The sequence below is a fragment of the Pleurodeles waltl genome, chromosome 4_1 (assembly GCF_031143425.1).
Source record: "Pleurodeles waltl isolate 20211129_DDA chromosome 4_1, aPleWal1.hap1.20221129, whole genome shotgun sequence".
Taxonomy (NCBI): domain Eukaryota; kingdom Metazoa; phylum Chordata; class Amphibia; order Caudata; family Salamandridae; genus Pleurodeles; species Pleurodeles waltl.
The window spans coordinates 703,089,038-703,115,598 of record NC_090442.1 but is presented as its reverse complement, the minus strand read 5'-3'; the positions used below and the strand labels follow the sequence as shown (position 1 = coordinate 703,115,598).

Genomic DNA, 26,561 nt, shown 5'->3' with positions numbered 1-26,561 from the left:
TTGGAACAGACGTTAAACATCTTGAGGTTCTTGGTTTTCTCTGAACAGTTGTATACATACTCAACACTGTGTGCAGTAAGTGTCTCCCATTTATCTGTGATTGATTCTTAATATGAACTTGGCTACCTGTAATGTATAGTGTAGGGTCAATGTTGAACATAACACATTATTGCTGCCCCTAAGGGAATTGTGTCTGTGAAGACATTAATGATGCTTCATATTATTTTGAGCTATTTTGTACTTACTTTCAGGTGATTAATGCCATACTAGTTTATAAAGTAATGTGTACAAAAGATGCTTGGATGATTTCATCAGTGGCCTCATCAATGATATCATTTGAGATGCCATTAGTAATGTCATAAATGATGTAATAGAACATGTCATGAGCGATGTAATGTGAAGTCATTAACAGTGCATGGTGGGGGGGTGCAAGTTACAGGTAGTTCTGCTAACTATAACTGGTGAATGTGGGAAAACTGGGCTAATTTCAGAGAGCCCCCTGACTTTTCGTCCCCATTTTTCACTTATGCTGATGTTTTTCTAACTCTGATGGTGCCTTGGCCACTGATATACAGTCCCAGGGCCTATACTCTGATTAACCCCTTCGCTGCCAGGCCTTTTCCCCCTCAGGTGCCAAGCCTTCTTTTGGCTATTTGGGGCAGTTCATGCTTAGGCCCTCATAACTTTTTGTTCACATAAGCTACCCATGCCAAATTTCCATCCTTTTTTTCCAACATCCAAGGGATTCTAGGGGTAACCAGACTTTGTGGGTTCCCCAGAAGGAGGCCAAGAAATTAGCCAAAATACAGTGAAAATTTCGTTTTTTTTCAAAAAAATGGGGAAAAATGGCAGCAGAAGAAGGATTGTGTTTTTCCCCTGAAAATGGCATCAACAAAGGGTTTGCGGTGATAAAATCACCAGCTTTCCAGCTTTCAGGAACAGGCAGACTTGAATCAGAAAGCCCAATTTTTCAACACAATTTTGGCATTTTACTGGGACATACCCCATTTTTACGATTTTGTGTGCTTTCAGCCTCCTTCCAGTCAGTGACAGAAATGGGCATGAAACCAATGCTGGATCCCAGAAACCGAAACATTTCTGAAAAGTAGACAAAATTCTGAATTCAGCAAGGGTAATTTGTGTAGATCCTACAAGGGTTTCCTACAGAAAATAACAACTGAAAAAACAAAATAATGAAATTGAGGTGAAAAAATCTACAATTTTTTTCTACGTTTTACTCTGTAACTTTTTCCTGCAATGTCAGATTTTTTAAAGCAATATACCATTACGTCTGCTGGACTCTTCTGGTTGCGTGGATATATAGGGCTTGTAGGTTCATCAAGAACTCTAGGTACCCAGAGCCAATAAATGACCCGCACCCTGCAGTGGGTTTTCATTCAATACTGGGTATACAGCAATTATTTTGCTGAAATATAAAGAGTAAAAAATAGCTATCAAGAAAACCTTTGTATTTCCAAAATGGGCACAAGATAAGGTGTTGAGGAGCAGTGGTTATTTGCACATCTCTGAATTCCGGGGTGCCCATACTAGCATGTGAATTAGAGGGAATTGCTCAGATAGATGTCTTTTTTACACACTCTCTTATATTTGGAAGGAAAAAATGTAGAGAAAGACAAGGGGCAATAACACTTGTTTTGCTATTCTATGTTCCCCCAAGTCTCCCAATAAAAATGATACCTCACTTGTGTGGGTAGGCCTAGCGCCCGCGACAGGAAATACCCCAAAACGCAACGTGGACACATCACATTTTTTGAAAGAAAACAGAGGTGTTTTTTGCAAAGTGCCTACCTGTAGATTTTGGCCTCTAGCTCAGCCGGCACCTAGGGAAACCTACCAAACCTGTGCATTTTTTAAAACTAGAGACCTAGGGGAATCCAAGATGGGGTGACTTGTGGGGCTCTGAATAGGTTCTGTTACCCAGAATCCTTTGCAAACCTCAAAATTTGGCTAAAAAAACACATTTTCCTCATATTTCAGTGACAGAAAGTTCTGGAATCTGAGAGGAGCCCCAAATTTCCTTCCACACAGTGTTCCCCCAAGTCTCCCGATAAAAATGATACCTCACTTGTGTGGGTAGGCCTAGCGCCCGCAACAGGAAATGCCCCAAAACGCAACGTGGACACATCAAATTTTTTGAAAGAAAACAGAGGTGTTTTTTGCAAAGTGCCTACCTGTAGATTTTGGCCTCTAGCTCAGCCGGCACCTGGGAAACATACCAAACCTGTGCATTTTTGAAAACTAGAGACCTAGGGGAATCCAAGATGGGGTGACTTGTGGGGCTCTGACCAGGTTCTGTTACCCAGAATCCTTTGCAAACCTCAAAATTTGGCTAAGAAAACAAATTTTCCTCACATTTCGGTGACAAAAAGTTCTGAATCTGAGAGGAGCCACAAATTTCCTTCCACCCAGCGTTCCCCCAAGTCTCCCGATAAAAATGGTACCTCACTTGTGTGGGTAGGCCTAGCGCCCATGAAAGGAAATGGCCCAAAACACAACGTGGACACATCCTATTTTTTTATAGAAAACAGAGGTGTTTTTTGCCAAGTGCCTACCTGTAGATTTTGGCCCATAGCTCAGCCGGCACCTAGGGGAACCTACCAAACCTGTGCATTTTTGAAAACTAGAGACCTAGGGGAATCCAAGATGGGGTGACTTGTGGGGCTCTGACCAGGTTCTGTTACCCAGAATCCTTTGCAAACCTCAAAATTTGGCTAAAAAAACTTGTTTTTTCCTCACATTTCGGTGACAGAAAGTTCTGGAATCTGAGAGGAGCCACAAATTTCCTTCCACCCAGCGTTCCCCCAAGTCTCCCGATAAAAATGATACCTCACTTGTGTGGGTAGGCCTAGCGCCCGCGACAGGAAATGCCCCAAATCACAACGTGGACACATCACAATTTTTTGAAAGAAAACAGAGGTGTTTTTTGCAAAGTGCCTACCTGTAGATTTTGGCCTCTAGCTCAGCCGGCACCTGGGAAGCATACCAAACCTGTGCATTTTTTAAAACTAGAGACCTAGGGGAATCCAAGATGGGGTGACTTGTGGGGCTCTGACCAGGTTCTGTTACCCAGAATCCTTTGCAAACCTCAAAATTTGGCTAAGAAAACAAATTTTCCTCACATTTCGGTGACAAAAAGTTCTGGAATCTGAGAGGAGCCACAAATTTCCTTCCACCCAGCGTTCCCCCAAGTCTCCCGATAAAAATGGTACCTCACTTGTGTGGGTAGGCCTAGCGCCCATGAAAGGAAATGGCCCAAAACACAACGTGGACACATCCTATTTTTTTATAGAAAACAGAGGTGTTTTTTGCCAAGTGCCTACCTGTAGATTTTGGCCCCTAGCTCAGCCGGCACCTAGGGGAACCTACCAAACCTGTGCATTTTTGAAAACTAGAGACCTAGGGGAATCCAAGATATAGTGACTTGTGGGGCTCTGACCAGGTTCTGTTACCCAGAATCCTTTGCAAACCTCAAAATTTGGCTAAAAAAACTCGTTTTTTCCTCACATTTCGGTGACAGAAAGTTATGGAATCTGAGAGGAGCCACAAATTTCCTTCCACCCAGCGTTCCCCCAAGTCTCCCGATAAAAATGATACCTCACTTGTGTGGGTAGGCCTAGCGCCCGCGACAGGAAATGCCCCAAATCACAACGTGGACACATCACAATTTTTTTAAAGAAAACAGAGGTGTTTTTTGCAAAGTGCCTACCTGTAGATTTTGGCCTCTAGCTCAGCCGGCACCTGGGAAGCATACCAAACCTGTGCATTTTTGAAAACTAGAGACCTAGGGGAATCCAAGATGGGGTGACTTGTGGGGCTCTGACCAGGTTCTGTTACCCAGAATCCTTTGCAAACCTCAAAATTTGGCTAAGAAAACAAATTTTCCTCACATTTCGGTGACAAAAAGTTCTGGAATCTGAGAGGAGCCACAAATTTCCTTCCACCCAGCGTTCCCCCAAGTCTCCCGATAAAAATGGTACATCACTTGTGTGGGTAGGCCTAGCGCCCATGAAAGGAAATGGCCCAAAACACAACGTGGACACATCCTATTTTTTTATAGAAAACAGAGGTGTTTTTTGCCAAGTGCCTACCTGTAGATTTTGGCCCCTAGCTCAGCCGGCACCTAGGGGAACCTACCAAACCTGTGCATTTTTTAAAACTAGAGACCTAGGGGAATCCAAGATGGGGTGACTTGTGGGGCTCTGACCAGGTTCTGTTACCCAGAATCCTTTGCAAACCTCAAAATTTGGCTAAAAAAACTCGTTTTTTCCTCACATTTCGGTGACAGAAAGTTCTGGAATCTGAGAGGAGCCACAAATTTCCTTCCACCCAGCGTTCCCCCAAGTCTCCCGATAAAAATGATACCTCACTTGTGTGGGTAGGCCTAGCGCCCGCGACAGGAAATGCCCCAAATCACAACGTGGACACATCACAATTTTTTACAGAAAACAGAGGTGTTTTTTTGCAAAGTGCCTACCTGTAGATTTTGGCCTCTAGCTCAGCCGGCACCCAGGGAAACCTACCAAACCGTGCATTTTTGAAAACTAGAGACCTAGGGGAATTCACGATGGGGTGACTTGTGGGGCTCTGACCAGGTTCTGTTACTCAGAATCCTTTGCAAACCTCAAAATTTGCCAAAAAAACACTTTTTCCTCTCATTTCGGTGACAGAAAGTTCTGGAATCTGAGAGGAGCCACAAATGTCCTTCCACCCAGCGTTCCCCCAAGTCTCCCGATAAAAATGGTACCTCAATTGTGTGGGTGGGCCTAGCGCCCACGAAAGGAAAGGGCCCAAAACACAACGTGGACACATCACATTTTTTCACAGAAAATAGAGGTGTTTTTTGCAAAGTGCCTACCTGTAGATTTTGGCCTCTAGCTCAGCCGGCACCTAGGGAAACCTACCAAACCTGTGCATTTTTGAAAACTAGATACCTAGGGGAATCCACGATGGGATGACTTGTGGGGCTCTGACCAGGTTCTGTTACCCAGAATCCTTTGCAAACCTCAAAATTTGGCTAAAAAAACACATTTTCCTCATATTTCGGTGACAGAAAGTTCTGGAATCTGAGAGGAGCCACAAATTTCCTTCCACCCAACGTCCCCCAAGTCTCCCGATAAAAATGGTACCTCACTTGTGCGGGTAGGCCTAGCGCCCACGAAAGGAAATGGCCCAAAACACAACGTGGACACATCCCATTTTTTTTACAGAAAACAGAGGTATTTTTTGCAAAGTGCCTACCTGTAGATTTTGACCCCTAGCTCAGCCGGCACCTAGGGAAACCTACCAAACCTGTGCATTTTTGAAAACTAGAGACCTAGGGGAATCCAAGATGGGGTGACTTGTGGGGCTCTGACCAGGTTCTGTTACCCAGAATCCTTTGCAAACCTCAAAATTTGGCAAAAAAAACGCATTTTCCTCACATTTCGGTGACAGAAAGTTCTGGAATCTGAGAGGAGCCACAAATGTCCTTCCACCCAGCGTTCCCCCAAGTCTCCCGTTAAGAATGATACCTCACTTGTATGGGTAGGCCTAGCGCCCGTGACAGGAAATGCCCCAAATCACAACGTGGACACATCACAATTTTTTACAGAAAACAGAGGTGTTTTTTTGCAAAGGGCCTACCTGTAGATTTTGGCTTCTAGCTCAGCCGGCACCCAGGATAACCTACCAAACCGTGCAGTTTTGAAAACTAGAGACCTAGGGGAATCCAAGATGAGGTGACTTGTGGGGTTCTGACCAGGTTCTGTTACCCAGAATCCTTTGCAAACCTCAAAATGTGGCTAAAAAAACACATTTTCCTCACATTTCGGTGACAGAAAGTTCTGGAATCTGAGAGGAGCCACAAATTTCCTTCCACCCAGCGTTCCCCCAAGTCTCCCGATAAAAATGGTACCTCACTTGTGCGGGTAGGCCTAGCGCCCGCGAAAGGAAATGGCCCAAAACACAACATGGACACATCACATTTTTTCACAGAAAACAGTGCCTACCTGTGGATTTTGGCCTCTAGCTCAGCCGGCACCTGGGGAAACCTACCAAACCGTGCATTTTTGAAAACTAGAGACCTAGGGGAATCCACGATGGGGTGACTTGTGGGGCTCTGACCAGGTTCTGTTACTCAGAATCCTTTGCAAACCTCAAAATTTGCCAAAAAAACACTTTTTCCTCTCATTTCGGTGACAGAAAGTTCTGGAATCTGAGAGGAGCCACAAATGTCCTTCCACCCAGCGTTCCCCCAAGTCTCCCGATAAAAATGGTACCTCAATTGTGTGGGTGGGCCTAGCGCCCACGAAAGGAAAGGGCCCAAAACACAACGTGGACACATCACATTTTTTCACAGAAAACAGAGGGTTTTTTTGCAAAGTGCCTACCTGTAGATTTTGGCCTCTAGCTCAGCCGGCACCTAGGGAAACCTACCAAACCTGTGCATTTTTGAAAACTAGAGACCTAGGGGAATCCACGATGGGATGACTTGTGGGGCTCTGACCAGGTTCTGTTACCCAGAATCCTTTGCAAACCTCAAAATTTGGCTAAAAAAACACATTTTCCTCACATTTCGGTGACAGAAAGTTCTGGAATCTGAGAGGAGCCACAAATTTCCTTCCACCCAACGTCCCCCAAGTCTCCCGATAAAAATGGTACCTCACTTGTGCGGGTAGGCCTAGCGCCCACGAAAGGAAATGGCCCAAAACACAACGTGGACACATCCCATTTTTTTTTACAGAAAACAGAGGTATTTTTTGCAAAGTGCCTACCTGTAGATTTTGACCCCTAGCTCAGCCGGCACCTAGGGAAACCTACCAAACCTGTGCATTTTTGAAAACTAGAGACCTAGGGGAATCCAAGATGGGGTGACTTGTGGGGCTCTGACCAGGTTCTGTTACCCAGAATCCTTTGCAAACCTCAAAATTTGGCAAAATAAACGCATTTTCCTCACATTTCGGTGACAGAAAGTTCTGGAATCTGAGAGGAGCCACAAATGTCCTTCCACCCAGCGTTCCCCCAAGTCTCCCGTTAAGAATGATACCTCACTTGTATGGGTAGGCCTAGCGCCCGTGACAGGAAATGCCCCAAATCACAACGTGGACACATCACAATTTTTTACAGAAAACAGAGGTGTTTTTTTGCAAAGGGCCTACCTGTAGATTTTGGTTTCTAGCTCAGCCGGCACCCAGGATAACCTACCAAACCGTGCAGTTTTGAAAACTAGAGACCTAGGGGAATCCAAGATGAGGTGACTTGTGGGGCTCTGACCAGGTTCTGTTACCCAGAATCCTTTGCAAACCTCAAAATGTGGCTAAAAAAACACATTTTCCTCACATTTCGGTGACAGAAAGTTCTGGAATCTGAGAGGAGCCACAAATTTCCTTCCACCCAGCGTTCCCCCAAGTCTCCCGATAAAAATGGTACCTCACTTGTGCGGGTAGGCCTAGCGCCCGCGAAAGGAAATGGCCCAAAACACAACATGGACACATCACATTTTTTCACAGAAAACAGTGCCTACCTGTGGATTTTGGCCTCTAGCTCAGCCGGCACCTGGGGAAACCTAGCAAACCACACATTTCTGAAAACTAGACACCTAGGGGAATCCAAGATGGGGTGACTTGTGGGGCTCTGACCAGGTTCTGTTACTCAGAATCCTTTGCAAACCTCAAAATCTGGCCAAAAAAACACTTTTTCCTCTCATTTCGGTGACAGAAAGTTCTGGAATCTGAGAGGAGCCACAAATGTCCTTCCACCCAGCGTTCCCCCAAGTCTCCCGATAAAAATGGTACCTCACTTGTGTGGGTGGGCCTAGTGCCCACGAAAGGAAAGGGCCCAAAACACAACGTGGACACATCAAATTTTTCACAGAAAACAGAGGTGTTTTTTTGCAAAGTGCCTACCTGTGGATTTTGTCCTCTAGCTCAGCCGGCCCCAGGGGGGTCAGAAATAGCCTAAAATAAATTCCCCCCCCGGGTAGCGACCCTTGCCTACGGGGTCGCTCCCCTTGCATGACGGCGCAAAAAAAAAGATCCCTGGTGCCTAGTGGTTTCTGCCCCCCTTGGGGGCAGATTGACCTAAACTCTGCCAATCTGCCCCCAAAGCGGGCAGAAATGGCCTAAATACAATTTGCCCCTGCAGGGGAGCGACCCTTGCCTAAGGGGTCGCTCACCATCTCTAAAAAAACAAAAAAACAAAAGATTGCCCTGGCGCCTAGAGGTTTCTACCCCCCCTGGAGACAGATCGGCCTAATAACAATAGGCCAATCTGCCCCCAGGGGGGGCAGAAATGGTCTAAAATAATTTTTTCCCCTCATCCCCCCCGGGGAGCGACCCTTGCCTACAAGGTCGCTCCCCTTGCGTGACGGCGCAAAAACAAGATCCTGGTGCCTAGTAGTTTCTGCCACCCTTGGGGGCAGATTGACCTAAACTCTGCCAATCTGCCCCCAAAGCGGGCAGAAATGGCCTAAATACAATTTGCCCCTCCAGGGGAGCGACCCTTGCCTAAGGGGTCGCTCCTCATCTCTAAAAAAACAAACAAAACAAAAAAAACAAATTTGCGCTGGCGCCTAGAGGTTCTGCCCCCCCGGGGGCAGATCGGCCTAATAACAATAGGCCGATCTGCCCCCAGGGGGGGCAGAAATGGCCTAAAATAAATTTTCCCCCCCCGGGGAGCGACCCTTGCCTACAAGGTCGCTCCCCTTGCGTGACGGTGCAAAAAAAAGATCCCTGGTGCCTAGTGGTTTGTACCCCCCTTGGGGGCAGATTGACCTAAACTCTGCCAATCTGCCCCCAAAGCAGGCAGAGATGGCCTAAATACAATTTGCCCCTCCAGGGGAGCGACCCTTGTCTAAGGGGTCGCTCCCCATCTCTAAAAAAACAAACAAAAAAAATATATATATTTTCCCTGGCGCCTAGAGGTTTCTGCCCCCGGGGGCAGATCGGCCTAATAACAATAGGCCGATCTGCTCCCAGGGGGGGCAGAAATGGCCTAAAATAAATTTGCCCCCCCACCCCTCCCCCCCGGGAGCGACCCTTGCCTACAAGGTCACTCCCCTTGCGTGACGGCGCAAAAAAAAGATCCCTGGTGCCTAGTGGTTTCTGCCCCCCTTGGGGGCAGATTGACCTAAAATCGGCCGATCTGCCCCCAAAGCGGGCAGAAATGGCCTAAATACCATTTGCCCCTCCAGGGGAGCGACCCTTGCCTAAGAGGTCGCTCCCCTTACGTGAAAAAAAAAGTGAAAAAAACTCCTGGTGTCTAGTGGTTTCTGCCCCCCTTGGGGGCACATTGGCCTCATAAAAATAGGCCAATCTGCCCCCAAGGGGGGCAGAAATGGCCTAAATATAATTTGCCCCCTATGGGAGAGACCCTTGCTTAAGGGGTCGCTCCCCACACCTAAAACACAAAACAAACAAAAAAACAAAAAATGTTTTTTTAGCCCTGGTGCCTAGAGGTTTCTGCCCCCCCTGGGGGCTGATCGGCCCCCTGAGAGCGACCCTTGCCCAAGGGGTCGCTCCCTTATGTCACTTTAAAAAAAAAAAAATATATAACATCCCTGGTGTCTAGTGGGGTTTCAAAAGCCGGATTGCAAGCAATCCGGATTTTGAAACCCTGGGAGAGACTTCAAAGGAAAGGAAATACATTTCCTTCCCTTTGAAGCCTCTCTGGGCCTCCCCCACGTGATCGAAAGAGAAATGCTGAGCATTTCTCTTTCGATCGCGCTGGAAGCTGAGCTTCCAGCGCGATGGGGGAGGCTCTGTGATTGTCAGCGCGCGATGCGCGCTGATGTCACAGGCGGCATGTGGGGGGTTGAAGGGGAAGGGATTCCCCTTTCAGCCCTGGCCTGTGGGAGTGGGGGGGCGGCCCTCGGGGGGAGCGCTAGCGCTTCCCCCGAGGGCCGGTAGCAGGACGTAATGGTTACGTCCATGGCGCCACACGGGCGCTGCCATGGAGGTAACCATTACGTCCATGGCGGGGAAGGGGTTAAAATGGATTTTCAAATTAGGCTAATTATAATTGGCTGTATCAACCTACCTATAAGTCCGTAGTATATGGTAGGGCATGTAGGCTTAGGGACCTCAGCATAAGTAGTGTACCCATAGGTGCACTGCTGTGGTGCCCAGCATCATTTTAAAGGCAGGCCTGCCTTGCCAGCTGTTTTAAGTTAAAGTTAACCCCATACTCAACTTTGGAATTCAAAGTACTTCAAGAGTCTTAAACTACCTTATTTTTACATATAAGTCACCCAAAAGGTGTGCCTTAGGTGCCCTCAGGGTTGGGTGCAGTGTAACAATAAGCAGGGACTTTATAAAAGATGTTTTATAAGCCCTGGTGAGGGAAAAATAGCTAAATTAATTTCCCCCATTGTAGTGATTGGGCTTCACAGGCAAACATGGGGAGCCTTTTAAAAAAAAAAAAAAAGTTTTATTTTCCATTGGAAGGAGAAAAAGATTGCATGCCTAGTATCAAGTTAAAGGTTATAATAAATCCAACAACTGACCACTGTTGAATGTAATATAGCTTGCACCTGGAAAGAGTTTTAGAACTCTTTCTAAACGTTACCAGTTTCAGCTCTGTAGGGCCCTTTTCCGATTGGCCAGCTGCTGGCAGCCTGGCCAGGCTGCCTTGATGAGGCATGAAGTGGCCTGGGATGAACACAAAGAAAGGGCCTGGGGTAGGAGAACTGCCTACGCAGATAGTGAAACAGGATGGGGGGAGAGCAGCCAAATGGTACTTCAAAGGAGGGAAGGAAATTTGGCCCAACAAGTGGACATCCTCCATTTCCTGCACAACCAGACAGCCAGGTGCTCCCTGAATAAAATAAGAGAGGGCTGGAAAGGCATGTGTTAAGAGAAACTTAGCCACACCAGTGGGTGGGCTCAGCCAGATCTAACCCTTGAGGGTGAATTTTTGCCATCTTGGATTTTGGGAGAATGTTGCTCCCTGGGATTGATTTTTGCCACTCAAGAGGGTGGTGGCCTGCACATGATTGGTCAAGAGGACCCCTGCTTTACACCCAAGGATCAAGGATAAAATTGGCAGACCTTCACCTCCCCCTCAGATCCCTACAAAGAACAAAACAAGAAGAAAGACTGCCCCTGATCTGCACCTCGAAATTGCACTCTGAAGGACTGCACCAGCTGCACACTTGGGCTTCACCACTAAAGGGACTTTGCTTGTCTTCAACTGCTTCAAGAAGTGACTCTCGTTTGTTACATGTAGAAAACAGCTGACCAGAGACACCTGCAACAAGCTCTGAAGAACATGACCAGAGACCAATGGTCATTTTTGGATTTGAGCCAGGTGCATTCTAGGAGTTGGAGCTTCTGGAACCTTGGGGTGAGTTGTGTACTCCTAAAGGACCTTCAAAGACCTTCTGGAAGAAGATCCAGATGTTTAGAGAACTTTGGAGCAACTTTGGACAAAAGCTTCATAAGTGGACTGACCCAACTTCGCGAGTCAAGCTGGCTTACGTCGACCGCGACCCAGTCTGACTTGCAGTATCGTCCTGCTGAAAAGCTTCAGAGCCCCAGACTTCCAGGATTTCACCGGCGGCTTGTGGAAAGGCAATCCAATGACGTTGACTCAAAAACGGCTTGCTTTAGAGGGATGTCAGAGAGAAAAAGTTCCCAAAAAGTCCAAAAGTAAAAAGTTGACCAAGGCTTCCCGTGCAGGGTATCTGAAGAGGGCTCTAGGGAGGTTGGTTTCAATTTTGTCCCTGACGAAGATTTACATTACGAACAATCGTCTAAGTCGAAAGTTAGAATTCTTCATCGAGGTCTCCTGCAACGCATATCTGTAGGGGAGCTCCAGGGGGGTCGGATACAACTTGCGACTTCATCCCAGTGAAGAAAATCTTTAAGAAAAAAGCTAAGTCAGAAGGTAAAGTTTTGACCGTGGCCTCCCACTCACTGTAGCCGAGCTGGGCTCCATTTCGGTTGGCCTCAAATTGTGACTTTGCCCCAGTCAAGTGCAACCAGGTGTCCAGATTGGCGCTTTTAGTTTCTATGTCCTAAAAAACATTTAGGGGGTGATTTTAACCTTGGCGACGGCGGAGGCCGTCCGCCAAGGTACCGCCGTGAAATGACCGCACCGCGGTCAAAAGACCGCGGCGGCCATTTAAACATTTCCGCTGGGCCGGCGGGCGCTCTCCGAAAGAGCGCCCGCCGGCCCAGCAGAAATGCCCCTGCAACGAGGACGCCGGCTCAGAATTTAGCCGGCGTAGTTGCAGGGGTGCGACGGGTGCAGTTGCACCCGTCGCGTATTTCAGTGTCTGCAAAGCAGACACTGAAATACTTTGCGGGGCCCTCTTGCGGGGGCCCCGCGGCACCCCCTACCACTATCCTGTTCATGGCGGGTTTCCCGCCATGAACAGGATGGCGGTAGGGGGTGTCTGAATCCCCATGGCGGCGGAGCGCGCTCCGCCGCCATGGAGGATTCAATGGGGCAGCGGTAAACCGGCGGGAGACCGCCGGTTTACCCTTTCTGACCGCGGCTGAACCGCCGCGGTCAGAATGCCCTCGGGAGCACCGCCAGCCTGTTGGCGGTGCTCCCGTGGTCGGTGACCCTGGCGGTCACCGGCCGCCAGGGTCAGAATGACCCCCTTAATCTTTAAATATTTATGTTTATGGTTCTCTTTATTGGATTTTTATTGTTTTAGTGCATTTTATAGATAAAGATGAACTCTATTTTTATAAATTGGTGTTGGATTCTAATTGTGTTTTTTGTTTTACTTATTTACTATTTTGTGACTTTTAAATGCTTTAAACACCTGTCTCTTAAATCAGTCCTAACTGCTCATTGCCAAGCCACCAATGGTTGAGTTGGGATTAAATTATTTAGACCCGACTGGACCTAGTGGGGGTTAGTGGCCTTTTACTAAGTGTAAGCACTTACCTGCCCTTATCAATAATCCACTTTCCAACAGTGAATTTCTGTGGATTTTTTTAGTCCAAAATGTTAATGTTGTCACTGACATATTCACCTAACTATGAGGTCACTTTAACCTTTGGTTTTCTCAATGAATTTCCAAGATTTTTGTTAACTAGAAACAGAACTTTCTATCACACCTAGCTATAATGTTACTTTAACCTTTGTTTCTTGCAGTAAATTTCAAAAGTTTTTTTAAAAAACAAAAGCAGATTTTCTTTTATTAAACCTAACTATGACATCACTTTCAACTTCGGTTTTGTCTAGTACATACTCTACACTACAGTTGCATAGAGGACCATGAGGTAATGTCTTCAGTAACCTTGTGTGCGTGATATTTTTGTAGTGTGATAGACCCTTGAGTGTCTTCATACAGAAATCTGTGACAAAATTAGTCCTTGTACAGAGACAATGACAAGACCACAAGCAAAAAGTTGAATTTCCACCAAACAAGGGAACTTCATCTTAATCATATGAGGTAAGTGCTTCTTTGTTTAGTGCGATGTCCTCATAGTCCTTTGCATCAGCATGCACCATCAATATCAGTGGCAAATGCACTTGGGTCCCTTTATTAGGTTGAGCAGCCTGAAAAATGGCAGGAACGCTTGTTTATTGCTAAAGAGGAAGGGGCGGGGCCGAACAGGCGAGGCTTGTAGGTGATTTTGTTAATTTGCATACTCAGTATTAATTAAAAGGGAGAGCCCTGGACTCTGCTCACCCAAGACACCCACCATACACACGTTGACGGCTGTGGGGGAGTATTAAAGTGATCTTAAAGGGCACTGTGAAGCAAAAAAAGAGTCCCATAGCAGTTATAATGTATAATTCCAGTAACCAAGCCTAGAAATGTTAAGAGTCAAGAGGCACACAGCAAGAGAGTGATGATTTTCTTGATCACCATCATGTTGAAAGGAGTTTACTGATATGCACCTCAAAAGAGAGATTATTGTCAAAGCCACTGCCCATGTTGCTTGCACTAGGAGGGAGAGCCAGACAAGCACCTATGTAATCAGACAACAATTAGAAGCCCAGATGGAAAGATTACCAAAACCTAAGAGCATAGTCTTCTCTGTGCTGAGCCTAAGTGAGTTGGAATTCATCCAACATGCTATCTAATACAGCCACCTTTTGAAGTTGTCCTGCAGAGACCCAAGATCTCCAGCAAATCTTAGGATAATCTGTGTGTCATCCACATAGACTCAGAACCTCAAACCATAAAAACCATAGGATGAAAGGCTAGTACTTTGACATAGGTGGATCCATATTGAAACCCTAGAAAACTGGCACCGGAAAGGGATATCAACACTGTCACTGGTGCCCTGCCACAGGGATACCAACACTGGCATGGGGACACTGATTTGTGTGCAGTGACAAAGAGGCACTGTACTGACATTGGGACACTAAAAAAGGGAGACAGAAGGACACTGGCAAATGGGCACTGTCATTGAGATCCTGACACTGGCAGATCAAGATTGATGCTATCAAACACTGACAAGGGGGACACTGAACAGGAGAACGAATAAGGGTAAGGGAGTACAGCCATTGGAACACAGACCTGGGGAATGAACACTAATGCTGGTTCCCTGTTCCTGGAGTTTCAATATGACACTGACACAGGGACACCAGAGCACACGTATACTGCAGTGAGATAAACCTACTAGGACACAATAATTGAATAGTGACACAGCTTAAGGACAATGACACAGACTCTGACTTGGGCGGATGCAACACTATTGCACTGACAAGTGAATACTGAGAGGGAGGTTCTCACACAAGATTATTGACATGGAACAAACAACACTGGAAAATTACCACTGAAACACCAAAAATAAAGCCATGACATAGGGGCACCAGAAATGACAATGAGATGTTGACATGGAGAATACTAGGACACTGACACCGGGGAAAACACTGTCATAGGACACCAAAACACAGCTACAATGGCACAGGGGCATATCACAAGGACACTGTCACTCAGACACAGTTGCGGGGATACTACCACAGGAGCACTAACACTACCCAGAGATATTAATTTAGGGACAGTGTCACTGGAACACTGTCAGAGTGCAAAAACACAGCTGCTGGAAAGATGGCACAGGGCAATACTGGCTCTAAGGTACTGATGATGGAGAAAACCCCAGTGGCTGTATGATATAAAAAGGTGCACGGGTCTGGTCAGCATTCATCATGCAAAGCTGTGATCAGTATCTCCTGTTAAAGTTAATGCACTATCCCAAGGGCAGCATGAACTCATGCCTCTCTTGGGTCAGCACACTAGCGAAAGGTGGAGCAAGTGTTTCAACAGCAGGTCTGTCTTTCACTTTGCAGGCAGCAATGCAGCCTGCTTTTCAGAGGGGGGCAGAGGAGGTCCCTCTTTTGGATGGCACAACCAGCGGCAGCACCTGCCTGCAATGGAATGTTTAATGGAGATCTATGGGCCTCCTTTTTAGGGTCACCCTTGGGGGGGACACTGAACGTCCACCACCTCTTTGCGACACATGTTCAGTGCCAGCACCTTTGCATCTGTGCCCCCATTGATAATACATTGTGGGAGCAGATGTCAATATTTCCTTCATTTTCATTGGGATGGTTGTGCAAACGAGGAAATGCCCCCAGGAGATCATGCTTGTACATATGTAGTACTGACACTTTAATTTTCAAATGTCCCAGCAGCATAGAAAGTGGGACCCCATGTCCGATGAATCTTGAAAATCCTCACTATAATACTGTTCCACCTGACAGCTTTAGAGTGGTGTAATCTTAAACTTTTTGCTTTACTCCTCCATATTTTTCTGATCTTGTTTTTGTTGGTCTCAGGACTCTGTGCATTTTATTCCTGTTAAATAATGTTAAAGTGCATATGTTGTCTCCTCAAAACATTCTAACATTGGCTTTTCATCAGTTAGCATAATTATTTCACGTATAAGTTCTTAGTAAAGTGGTACTACATGTACCCAGGGCCTGTACATTTAAATGTTACTTGTGTGCCTACAGCACTTATTGTGCCACCCACTCAGGTTCCCTTTAAACATGTCTCAGGCCTGCCATTGCAGCCTGTGTGTGCAGTTTTAAACTGCCATTTCAACCTGGCAAAATAAACCTTTTCTTCAGCTCAAACTGGCCTTTTTTAATACAAATGTTACCCTTAGGGTATACCATAAACTGTCCACAGCGCAGGGTGCAATGTATTTAAAAAGTAGGACATGCAATTTTAAGTTTGACATGTTTTGATAGTGAAAAACTCCTAAATTTGTTTATCACTACTGCAAGAACCGTACAATTTACTGTATTTTTTTATTCTGATCCCTTTTGTGGTGTGTTTTCACTTTGTTATTGTTTCAAGTGTTACACAAATACTTTACATATTGCATTTGAGCTATGCCTGACTGCTCAGTGCCAAGCTCCCAGAGGGTAGAGAACTGGTTAATTGGGGATTGCTTGTGACTTCACCCTGGCATGGACTATGGTTGCTGAATGAGTAGGGTTTTACCCTCCCCTCAACCAGTAACTAATTTCTTACAAACACGACCCCAGGACAGTAACAACTCACTGTGGGTACTGACCTGTAGTCATTTTCATTGGTTGGTGAAGCTCTAATGCTGACAAAAGGACAATGACATAGGGGCACAGGTATTGATACTGACCCAGGAGCACTAACAAGGGCTTTGGGGCACTGCAAGACCCCCAAGGGTTACAATCCAAGCAACAATACCTAGGTACACAGACAATGACACTGTAGAACTAACATGGGCACATTTACATTGTGAAGCTGACCTTACCACATCAACAGAGATGTGTAAAGGGCACTGATACTTGGACATAGGTAGATGAGGGAAAAGGGACACTGACAAATGTGCACTAGTATTGGCTTAAGGACACTGATCTGGCAACATTGACATGTACATAAACACTAATGCTCAGACATTTACAAAAGGGCACATTTGGACAATACTGCAACAGATGGATAGTCACATTGACATTAGTGAAACAATGACACTGGGTTTCTGCCACTAGAGCACCATCTCTTAGTCAGGTAATCTACCAATTTGGACACAGATCCGAGGGAAAAAACTCATGCATGTGAATACTGATCAGGACACTGATACAAAGGAGTGACACATGAGCACTGATATGATCACATATAAACAGGGGCACAATGATATTGAGACTAAAACTGGAACACCAGCACAGACAGAGATACCTTCATCATTGTCACTTGGAGACAGCCTCACATTTTGTGATACACTAGCACTGGAAGAGTTTAAATTATATGTGGACACTGGCATTAGATTAGACATATGGGCAGCAGGATAATGGGGGTGGTGACAAATGGACAATGAACTGGCCTGGGTAGCTGAAACCTATATTTGGACATTGACTTTTGGACACTGATTTGGGGACACTGATAGATCTACATTGTGTCTAATGTAGAGAGACTGAAACTGTGACACTAACACTTGGATTTGATGATACAGGGACACAAAGGCACAGACACAGGCACTGAAACTTACAGGTCACTTGTACTGGTAGAAGAAGATACATTGACACTCATGCATGGACACAAAGATGAGGCCAGGAACAGACCAGAAACCCTGGGCACTCAGTCCATGAAGACAAAAACAAGCAAATCAATGTTTCTGTTTAATCAACAATGTTCTTTAACTGTACTGAGCACCAAAGGTCATAGTGCTGGCAAAAACTGCTCATCAGCAATACTTCCTAACTTTTGTTTCTGAGATAAAATGGTAACCCATTGGCTTCTACATACAAAACTCCTCAGCCGTGCCCGAAATAACACCAGTTCTTTATTCAGCCAATGTGAGTTCTCAGAATACACCTTTTAGTTTCCAGCACTGGCAGAAGGCCACAATTTTCAGCTGGCATAGTCCGGGGAACTTTATTCAGGCTATACATACTGCACGTAGAGAAGAGAAATCCAACTTTCCCTTCAAGCTCTCTTCATTATTTACAGTACAGTGCCTTCCTCCTGCTAAGACAGCTCTATGGGCAGCCAAAGAGAGCCAGAGAGAAAGACAGTGTGTAAAGGAATCAAAGTACATCACCACCACACACTCTCAGGGTTTGGGGTTCTAAGAGGTTTATTTTGTATATATAATTACAAACAGGGGCTGAAAGTGTTTCTTAGGAGCTATCTGAAGACACTACTGAATGCCAGGATTGTGGAATACCAAGGCTGCCTAGTTTTTATTTCACCTCATGCTTCTTTAATTCATCATCATGCACCTACACTACTTTTCTTACTCTTGCAGGTTTTTTTTTATCCCTGCTTTCTTTCTCCCTTTTCTGTTTCTCTGTGTTTCTCCCTCTCTCTCTTATAGTCTGATGATAAAAAGTATGTCTAGGTACCCAAAAATGAGTTCAGGTGCACACCACCTGCAACCACCTCCACAAATTAAGCATGAGGTTTAAGGTTCAGGAACAAAGGCTAGACACCTGCCTGTCTAGCTCTTGCTCCTTTGACTAGTGGAAGTAGGGAGTGCCACACTCGCTCCCTGAACTGAACTTTTGCTTCTCCAAAACAATCTACTTACTGTGTCTACTTTTACTTACGACTGTTCCATTGAGTTCTCTTCCTCAGTAGCCAGATTACAGTCTGCACTATTGACTGAGAGGGACCATTTCTTTGTGTTCACCTTGTCTGTGTAAGCATAGCTATATGGTATTGCATTTGGACTGCCTTTAAAACCCTTTCAATTATTGTCAATGTGTGATAGTAAAATATGTCTAGAAATGCAGTGTTTGCCACACATTTCCTGAAAGGTGCCTTGAAGGAAAAGGAAAAAGCCCGTATATAACTGAATATGTGCTATTCAGTCTTCAACAATTTTACTGGCCGAACATGGTTTCAAGACAACATTTGGCACACAATTCCTGAAAATTCCAAATGTCCAAATGTTCTTGGCTCACTGAGGTTTAAAAGACATCATTTCTTTCTAATGATCCCAAAAAAGTTGTAATTTGTAATAGTTGTAAAACGTAGAATAAGGCTATTATTTAAAGAAATGCCACAAAATATGTTGTGTTCTTTAATCTTATTATATTATTCCGCATACCACTGTCCACACCTGAGACTTGTTTTATCCTGCAAGTCAGCCACGGGCTTGATTGTCAGAAGATGCTATGCTGTATAGAATGGTTGATGCACCTCATGTGAAAATGAGATGAACCCTAAACTAGAGAAGAGCAAATATGGTTCTTATTTATATTTATTTATCATATATATATATATATATATATATATATATATATATATATATCTTAATACCGCCATAGTCCTACCATTGAAGCCTCCACCCCTTCCTAGGAGCAGGCACTCACATCTATTCAAGGTTCATTTCAAGATCAAGCGTAATGTTCTATGATTCGGTTTCCTGGATGTCAGCAGGTCTCTTTGTTACATTTTCCAGCAAACTGCAATTTTACTATAGCACTTTTATTCAATTGTTCGGGACCCTGGAGCCCTCAATACTAGCCAAAGCTTCATTGAACATTCCAGGGTGCAGTTCCTTTACTAGTTAATTATTAAAAATCAATACTACTTTAAGCGCACTCAGGGCATCTTTATAGCACAGACCTTGACTGCTGACACACTGCAGTCAGATAAAACTCTCTGGAATTTCCTGCCATGTACCACCTAAGAAGGGATGTGCTTGGGGAGGGCTCAGGGCGTTAGCTGCTAATTTATATATTATTTTTCAATTGTAATTGTCTCAACTGTATGTTAGGTCACCAAGCGCAACCTTCCAGATCCAATAACCTCAGAAGAGCCATGCATTTTGCACTGTGAAGATTACTCTATGTGCCACTTTATTGATCTACACCTTAGAAGAGGGTGCTTCAGTATAGCGGCACAGAAGTTTAATGAACAGACATGCATTGTTCTCATTGCTTGCTCCTTAAACATGTTTTTAATAGAAAATCTAGGCAGACCTGCGTACTTACATTAGTCACTGATGCAGGACAAATATCGAAAGGTTCCCTGGGGTCCACTGCTTCCAGCTTCATCCCAGTCGTAAACGAATGGCTCCTCAAATCAGTGTGATCCTGCATGTGGGAAGGAAGTAACAGTAAATCACTGAAGGCCCTCTTGGGAAGGAAGTAACAGTGAATCACTGAAGGCCCTCTTGGGAAGACGTTACAGTGAATCCCTGGAGGCTGTCTTGGGAAGAAAGTAACAGTGAATCATTGGAGCCCCACTTGGGAAGGAAGTAACAGTGAATCCCTGGAGATTCTCTTGGGAAGAAAGTAACAGTGAATCACTAGAGTCCCACTTTTGAATCAACTAACAGAGAATTACTACAGACTATGGACCTGATTTAGATTTCGGCAGACAGGTTACTCCAGCAAAACGGTGACGGATATTCCATCCATCCAAAATGTAAATCCCATAGGGTATAATGGGATTTATAGTTCGATGGATGGGATATCCATCACCATTGTGACGGGGTAACTCATCCGCCAAGAACTAAAATCAAGGTCTAAGTCTTTCATGAGGTTCAACTGAGCAAAGAGGTGACAAAATGAAAAGACTTGAGAAAATCCCACATTTTACCACTCAGCAAAGTTTTTTAGGGGGTAGAAATAATGTGCTGCCTTGAAATACTTCCCTTGTATTTTTATCCCTTTTGGCACAATTTGTATTTGTGGGGCTTCTGATCCTCAGAGACCCTTAAAACTGCAAAATTTATGCTTTTTAGGGACACTCTTGGAGGACCCTGAATAGGGTGCTTTGACTGGTTCCACCATAGTATTAAGGGGTAACCTGCGTTCACTATTTCTCCTGGATCCAAATATGGACTTTTGGGATGCAGTAGCTGTACCAAGGGATGATGCCTATGGGCCCTTCTCCTAAATTATAACCAGTTATTTGTGACAAACAGTTCCCTTCACGTCTACTCCTGTTTTTAATGAATGTGGACATTCACAAATATGAGCATGGCTTTCACTATAATGATGACAAACATCAGTGTTAAGATTATCCACAGTCACCTTGGGTGCACTTGCATTAGTGTTACCCTTAAATGATCATAAATATGTTTTTTTTTTTTTTTTTTTTTTACAAATAGCATTTTAAAGACAGACGATGGCTGCTGCCCAAACAGGATGTAAGGCTGGGATAACCCATCTCCACTTCTTCCTGTCTTTTCCCCTTTTCTCCATGTAAGTTCAAAGGAGCCCGTGCCGGATGTACCTGCCTGATGGAATGTATATGCTCAACCATTAGTGCATTCTGGGAGGACAGCAAGTGCTCCCCTACTCAAGAAATTCCTTTAATAACACGCTGTACATGGATGATGGGATAGGGCATTTGATTGTGCCCTATTTTTTCCCTGGGGTAAGGTGAGTACAGTGCATGAGGGGAAAGTAATGATATCTTCCCTCAGAAGAATCAGAGTGACCAAGCACAATGTACAATTGCATTTACTCACAGACACATTTTACGGAGTTATGAGGGGCTGTGGAATGGAATAGTCACATGGACCTATTTGTGTACTTACACTTTTAATGTATTTGTCTAAGGCATTGCGGGTTGCCTATTGATAAATTCAGAGTGCTAGTTGCTGAACATAGTACACACGCAGTTTATTTACTACTGCAGATATCATATAATAGCTCAAATAAAATGAAAAAACCACAGGCCTACCATTCTGAAGTTGGCACGTGGACCAGATCGTTTTTTTGGGGAGGTTGAAGATTTCAATGCATGGCTGTTCTGCTGGTGCCTGGATTGTGGGGTGAAACACACTGACAAAGGGCTTCAGGGGGTCAGATTTTCACCATGCGTGTCACTTTTCCTCTGCATGTTAACCAAGTGTTGGAGGGAGTCCATGCAAGGACCATGCCAGCGGGCCTTTGCTCCTAGATACTTCTCTCGTTCGAACAAAGGGATATCCTGTTCCAGCTGCGGGCCAATGCTGGCCCACGCTGCTCATCTGAAGGGGGGTCCAGCTGTTGTCCTTAGTCCCAGGTGAGCTGAGGGTACCTCGCTTCTTTCCTCAAGGGGGGCTGAACAGCACTACAATGAGGGGCAGCTGAGGCCTGGAGTCAGGTTAGGTGGGAGCGCTGTCATGGTTACATCAGTTTTATTGTCCGAAAGGAGTCCTTTGGTGGAAATATGTGCAGATTGTCTCTCCCTTAGTGGGCCTGTCCTGATTCCCACTGCACCTCCCCGCTCTACATCACTCTTATAAATCACTGTAATAGTAGCCTTCTATTGACCAATGCCCAATACATGTTAACATGACTGTACTGATTTCCCTACAACCCAAACCAGTTTAAATATGCTGCCTTGAATATTGAGAGTTCAGAGACGCTTGAAAATGAAAGGTGTCTCCAGTGCAGTGTTGCATGTGACCTCTAAGGTCATGATCTATTGCAAACCTCTCACAAGCTGGCAGAATTGCACAGAGAATCAAAGACTCACTACCGCTACGTGTGGTGATCTGACGGACAGGAGCTGACATCTCAGTTAGGCACTTAAAGCATTATAGGTTTGGAAAATTAAGAACCATTACAGCGGGTAATGGCAACACCTAATTGTTGCTGACAGCGATTTAAAACGACAGACAGATGTGATCATGCTCTTTACAAAGCAAGTTGTTATTGTAATCGGATAAAATATGAAACTTATGTGGTGTGAACGGTCACTGAGTGCTAAGCTGCCAACCTGTCAACCCACAGCAGAAGAGGCTCATGCCCTGTTTCTATAGCTTTGCAGTGCTAATTGTAGGCACTTTAATGTTCTCTATTCTCATCCTGCCTCCTGGGTATTGGGTGCAAGGGGCATTCACTCATAGACTGCCCTGAACTGGGACACTTTATAAAGATAGTAAATAGAGGATGAACAACAGCAGTAGCCTACACAGATCACAATATAAAATTAAGTTTGGCTTTAGAGATACTACACTGAATTGTTTTTCTAGATTAAAATCTGGAAATCTTTATTGTGGTTTCTGGTGAAAAAAATGCACCTGCTATGGATGCTAGCCGTTAATAACATTACATGTTGTTTTTTAATTGAAACCTACTTGTCACATTTGCATTGCTCTAGGGGTGCCTTAAGGTGTCAATGCTGTCATTTTTCGCTGACCTTATATTTTGCTGGAAAGCAGATAAATCAGTTGTTAGAAGTAAATGACTCATTAGAGAAATGCAATGGTAATCTTTGGAGCACTGTACAATATTATCAAAAGTGCTTTTATAAGAAGGTAAAACCAGTATTGCACCCTTTATTTGAAAAAATTCACGATGAGCATTTAGAATGTAACCTCAGGCTAGACTTGGCAGGTCTACCTTAAACATTGGTGGAACACAGTGGAACAGTCTTTTGTGCCCCTCCCCATGACATCCTGCTTCACGGCTTTTCTCACTACTCCCCTACAATTGTGCCCCTCATCCCTCCTTAGACCCTGTTGAACTGGCATCCTTGGCGTGGTTTTCCCTGTCTTTTTGCCTCTGCCTACTGTATTTTTGACTGTGTGCTGGATTTCGTTTTTGCTGGTTTTGGTACTCTGTGAACTTTACCACTGCTGATCAGTGCTATAGTTTAAATGCTCCCTGAGTAAATTGTGATCATGATTGGTTATCCGTGATTGGCATATTTGATGTGCCAGTAAGTCCCTAGTAAAGTGCACCATGTGTGCCTAGGGCCTGTAAATCAAATGCTACTGGTGGGCCTGAAGCAGTGATTATGCCACCAACCTGAGTAGCCCTGTAAACGTCTCAGACCAGCCATTGCAATGTCTGTGGGTGCAGTTTTCAAACTGCCAGGTCGACCTTGCAAGTGTCCTCACTTGCCAGGCCCAACACCTTCCCTTTAAGTACATCAAAGGCACCCCTAAGGTAGGCCCAGATTAGCCCCGTGGGCAGGGTATGTAAAGGGTAGAACATGTACTGGTGTGTTTTACATGTACTGATAGTGAGATACTGCTAAATTAGTTTTTTACTATTGCAAGGCCTATCTCTCCCATAGGGTAACACGGGGATTGCCTCAAAATATCCTTTAAGTGTAGTTTCCCATTGGGAGCAAATAGAGATATAGGGCCAGATGTATGAAAATGTTTTGCACTCGCAAACGGTGCGAATCACAAAATTCGGCCGTTTGCGAGTGCAAAACAGTGGTCTGCAATGCATGAAAGACATTTGCAGACCATAAAGCAGAAATCGCTAAAATAGCGATTGTTTGCGTTGCGACCTGGGCTTTGTGAATCGCAATTTGCGATTCGCAAAATCCACATCGCAAGGCAATGCTGCAAAAAATTGCAAATTGCGATTTTTCGCAGAATGGCATTTTGCACATGCAAAATACCATGGACTGCAACCAGGTGGTAACCTGGTGCAAAATTTAAAAATGCATTTAAAATGCATTTTTAAATTGAACATGTAAAGCACACATGCCCTTTTGGCATGTGTGCACCTTACATGTCCACCAAAACATTTTTGGGGTGCAGCAGAAGGGGCCATAGGCCCCCAGCACCCTGGGGATTTGAATTTCCAAAATTGTGATTTCTGGTTCAGAAATCGCAATTATGGAAATGCAAAAAATTCGCAGATATGGGCCAACAGGCCCATAGCTGCGAATGGGGCCGGTATCGCAATTTGCGATTCGGTAATAGCATTTGCGATTTTTAAGAAATCGCTATTTCCGATTCGTAAATGTGATACATGGCACTTTGCGAGACAGTAATAGCGATTTCTTAAAAATCGCTATTACCGAATCGCAAAGGGCCGTGATGATACATCTGGCCCATGGAGTGTGTGGTCTCTGAACTCCCAATTTAAAAATACATCTTTTGGTGAAGTTGGGTTTTAGATTGTAAGTTTGAAAATAACACTTTTAGAAAATGAACATTTTCTTGCTTAACCATTCTGTGCCCCTGCCTGGCTGTTGAAGACACGTCAGGGTCAGGCTGACAGTTGGCTGCTTGTGAATTCACTCTAGACAGTCACACAAAAGGAGCTGAGGTGTGTTCTGCATATCCTGATGGGTCTTCCTGGGATAGAGCGGTGAGATCAGTTGACACCTGCACTACAAAGAAATTCCTTTGAGGTTTGCCTACTTCAAAGGCAGAAATGAGTATACTTATTGGACTGCTGACCCCACAACTTTAGAACACTTCTGGATCAAGTGGAGACTCTGCCGTGGACAGGAACTGAAGAGCCGTGAAGAAGAGTACTCCCCTTTGCTGTGTGTGTTTTGCTGGATTGGGCTGCAGTTGCTGCTTCTGCTTCGGAGAGGACAAAGACTAGACTTTGCTGTGTATCCTGCTTCTAAGTTTTCTCCAAAGGCTTGGACTGAGCTTGCCTCCTGTTAAGAAGTCTCAGGGACATCAAGGACTTCACTTGCTAGTCTCTGGGTTCTCTTACTGTGCACCATGGCTTGCCAGGAGGTGCCCACTCCTGTTCCTGGGCCCTTAACAGTGAAAGCTGGCCTAAAAACAAGAAGAACCAGGTACATCATCTGCTGACGACTCCAGAACTGGTGCCACTGCCTGCATCCAAAGCCGTGGTCCCCGCAGATGTGCAACGACCGTGTCGGACGCCACAGACCTGGTGCCACTGGCCCAAAGCCGCTGCAGCACCTCTGAAGTCCTGTGACATTGTGAGTCCCAAGTGCTGTGTCACTGACATCTGTGACACCCAACTCCGCTGCAGCGCTGGCCTTGTGGTGTGACTACAACACTGCGAAGTCTCCTCATCGTGACTTGACCTGCTGGACTCATCAACCCCACCGGATCATAAGGAACCGATGCCTCACCACAGACACCGCATTACCTCCCCTGCAACCGTAAGGAACCAACACCTCACCTCCCCTTCCTAATAGCAAGGAACCGATGCCACACCTCTCTGGTAGGAGTAAAGAACTTACGCCGCACCAGCTCTGACGCCTCACCTCGCCAACTCCATGCAACGTCCTTGTTTCATCATTTTCAAAGGTCCTGTACCTGGGGTCAGTGCGACTCCGTGATTGATGCCGCACTCCCTCACAAGTGTCATCAGACTGTTGGGAACGACTCCATCAACCACGTCATGATAGCCCTAGTTGGAGTTATTGTGTTTCTAAGCGCTTTATTGGGATTTAATGTTTAAAAATGTATTTCTTTGCTTGTGCATTATGGGTTTTTGTCATTTTGGTCTTGTTTTACTTAGATAAATATTAGCTATTTTTCTAAACTGGTTTGGTGTCCATTTGTAGTGTTTTCACTGTGTTACTGTGTGTGGGTGCCAAGTCTTAACACATTGCATCTGAGATAAGCTTGACTGCTCTTGCCAAGCTACCAAAAGGGTGTGCAGGGGTTATCTTAGGAGTGTGACTCCCTTACCCTGACTAGAGTGAGGGTCCCTTCTTGGACAGGGTGTAAATTGACTGTCAAACTAGAGACACCGTTTCTAAAAGCCCCTTTCTCACGTTTATTTATTTTATAGCACTACTCATCCCATTACAGACTCTCAGAGCTCTTTACATCACAAACATATTTTACAGGGACAATAAGTCATAAATGTGTGTAAATTAATGACTAGCAAATGCTACTTAAGACAATGGGGACTATAAGATGTAGGAACCCCATATAATTTTTACTGGTAGGCATTATATGTTAAGAGTGCTTGGA

General features: G+C 45.0%; 1 protein-coding gene across 3 annotated transcripts in view; it reads right to left on the bottom strand.

Moving 5' to 3' along the window:
* The window catches only part of SFMBT2 (Scm like with four mbt domains 2), an 872,139-nt gene that overhangs the window by 293,612 nt on the left and 551,966 nt on the right, over positions 1–26,561 (bottom strand). For all 3 annotated transcript variants that reach the window (XM_069229268.1, XM_069229271.1, XM_069229269.1), the window contains one exon: positions 19,894–19,995. In XM_069229268.1, coding sequence (XP_069085369.1) covers positions 19,894–19,995 — 102 coding nt within the window. The remainder of the gene's footprint in view (positions 1–19,893; positions 19,996–26,561) is intronic.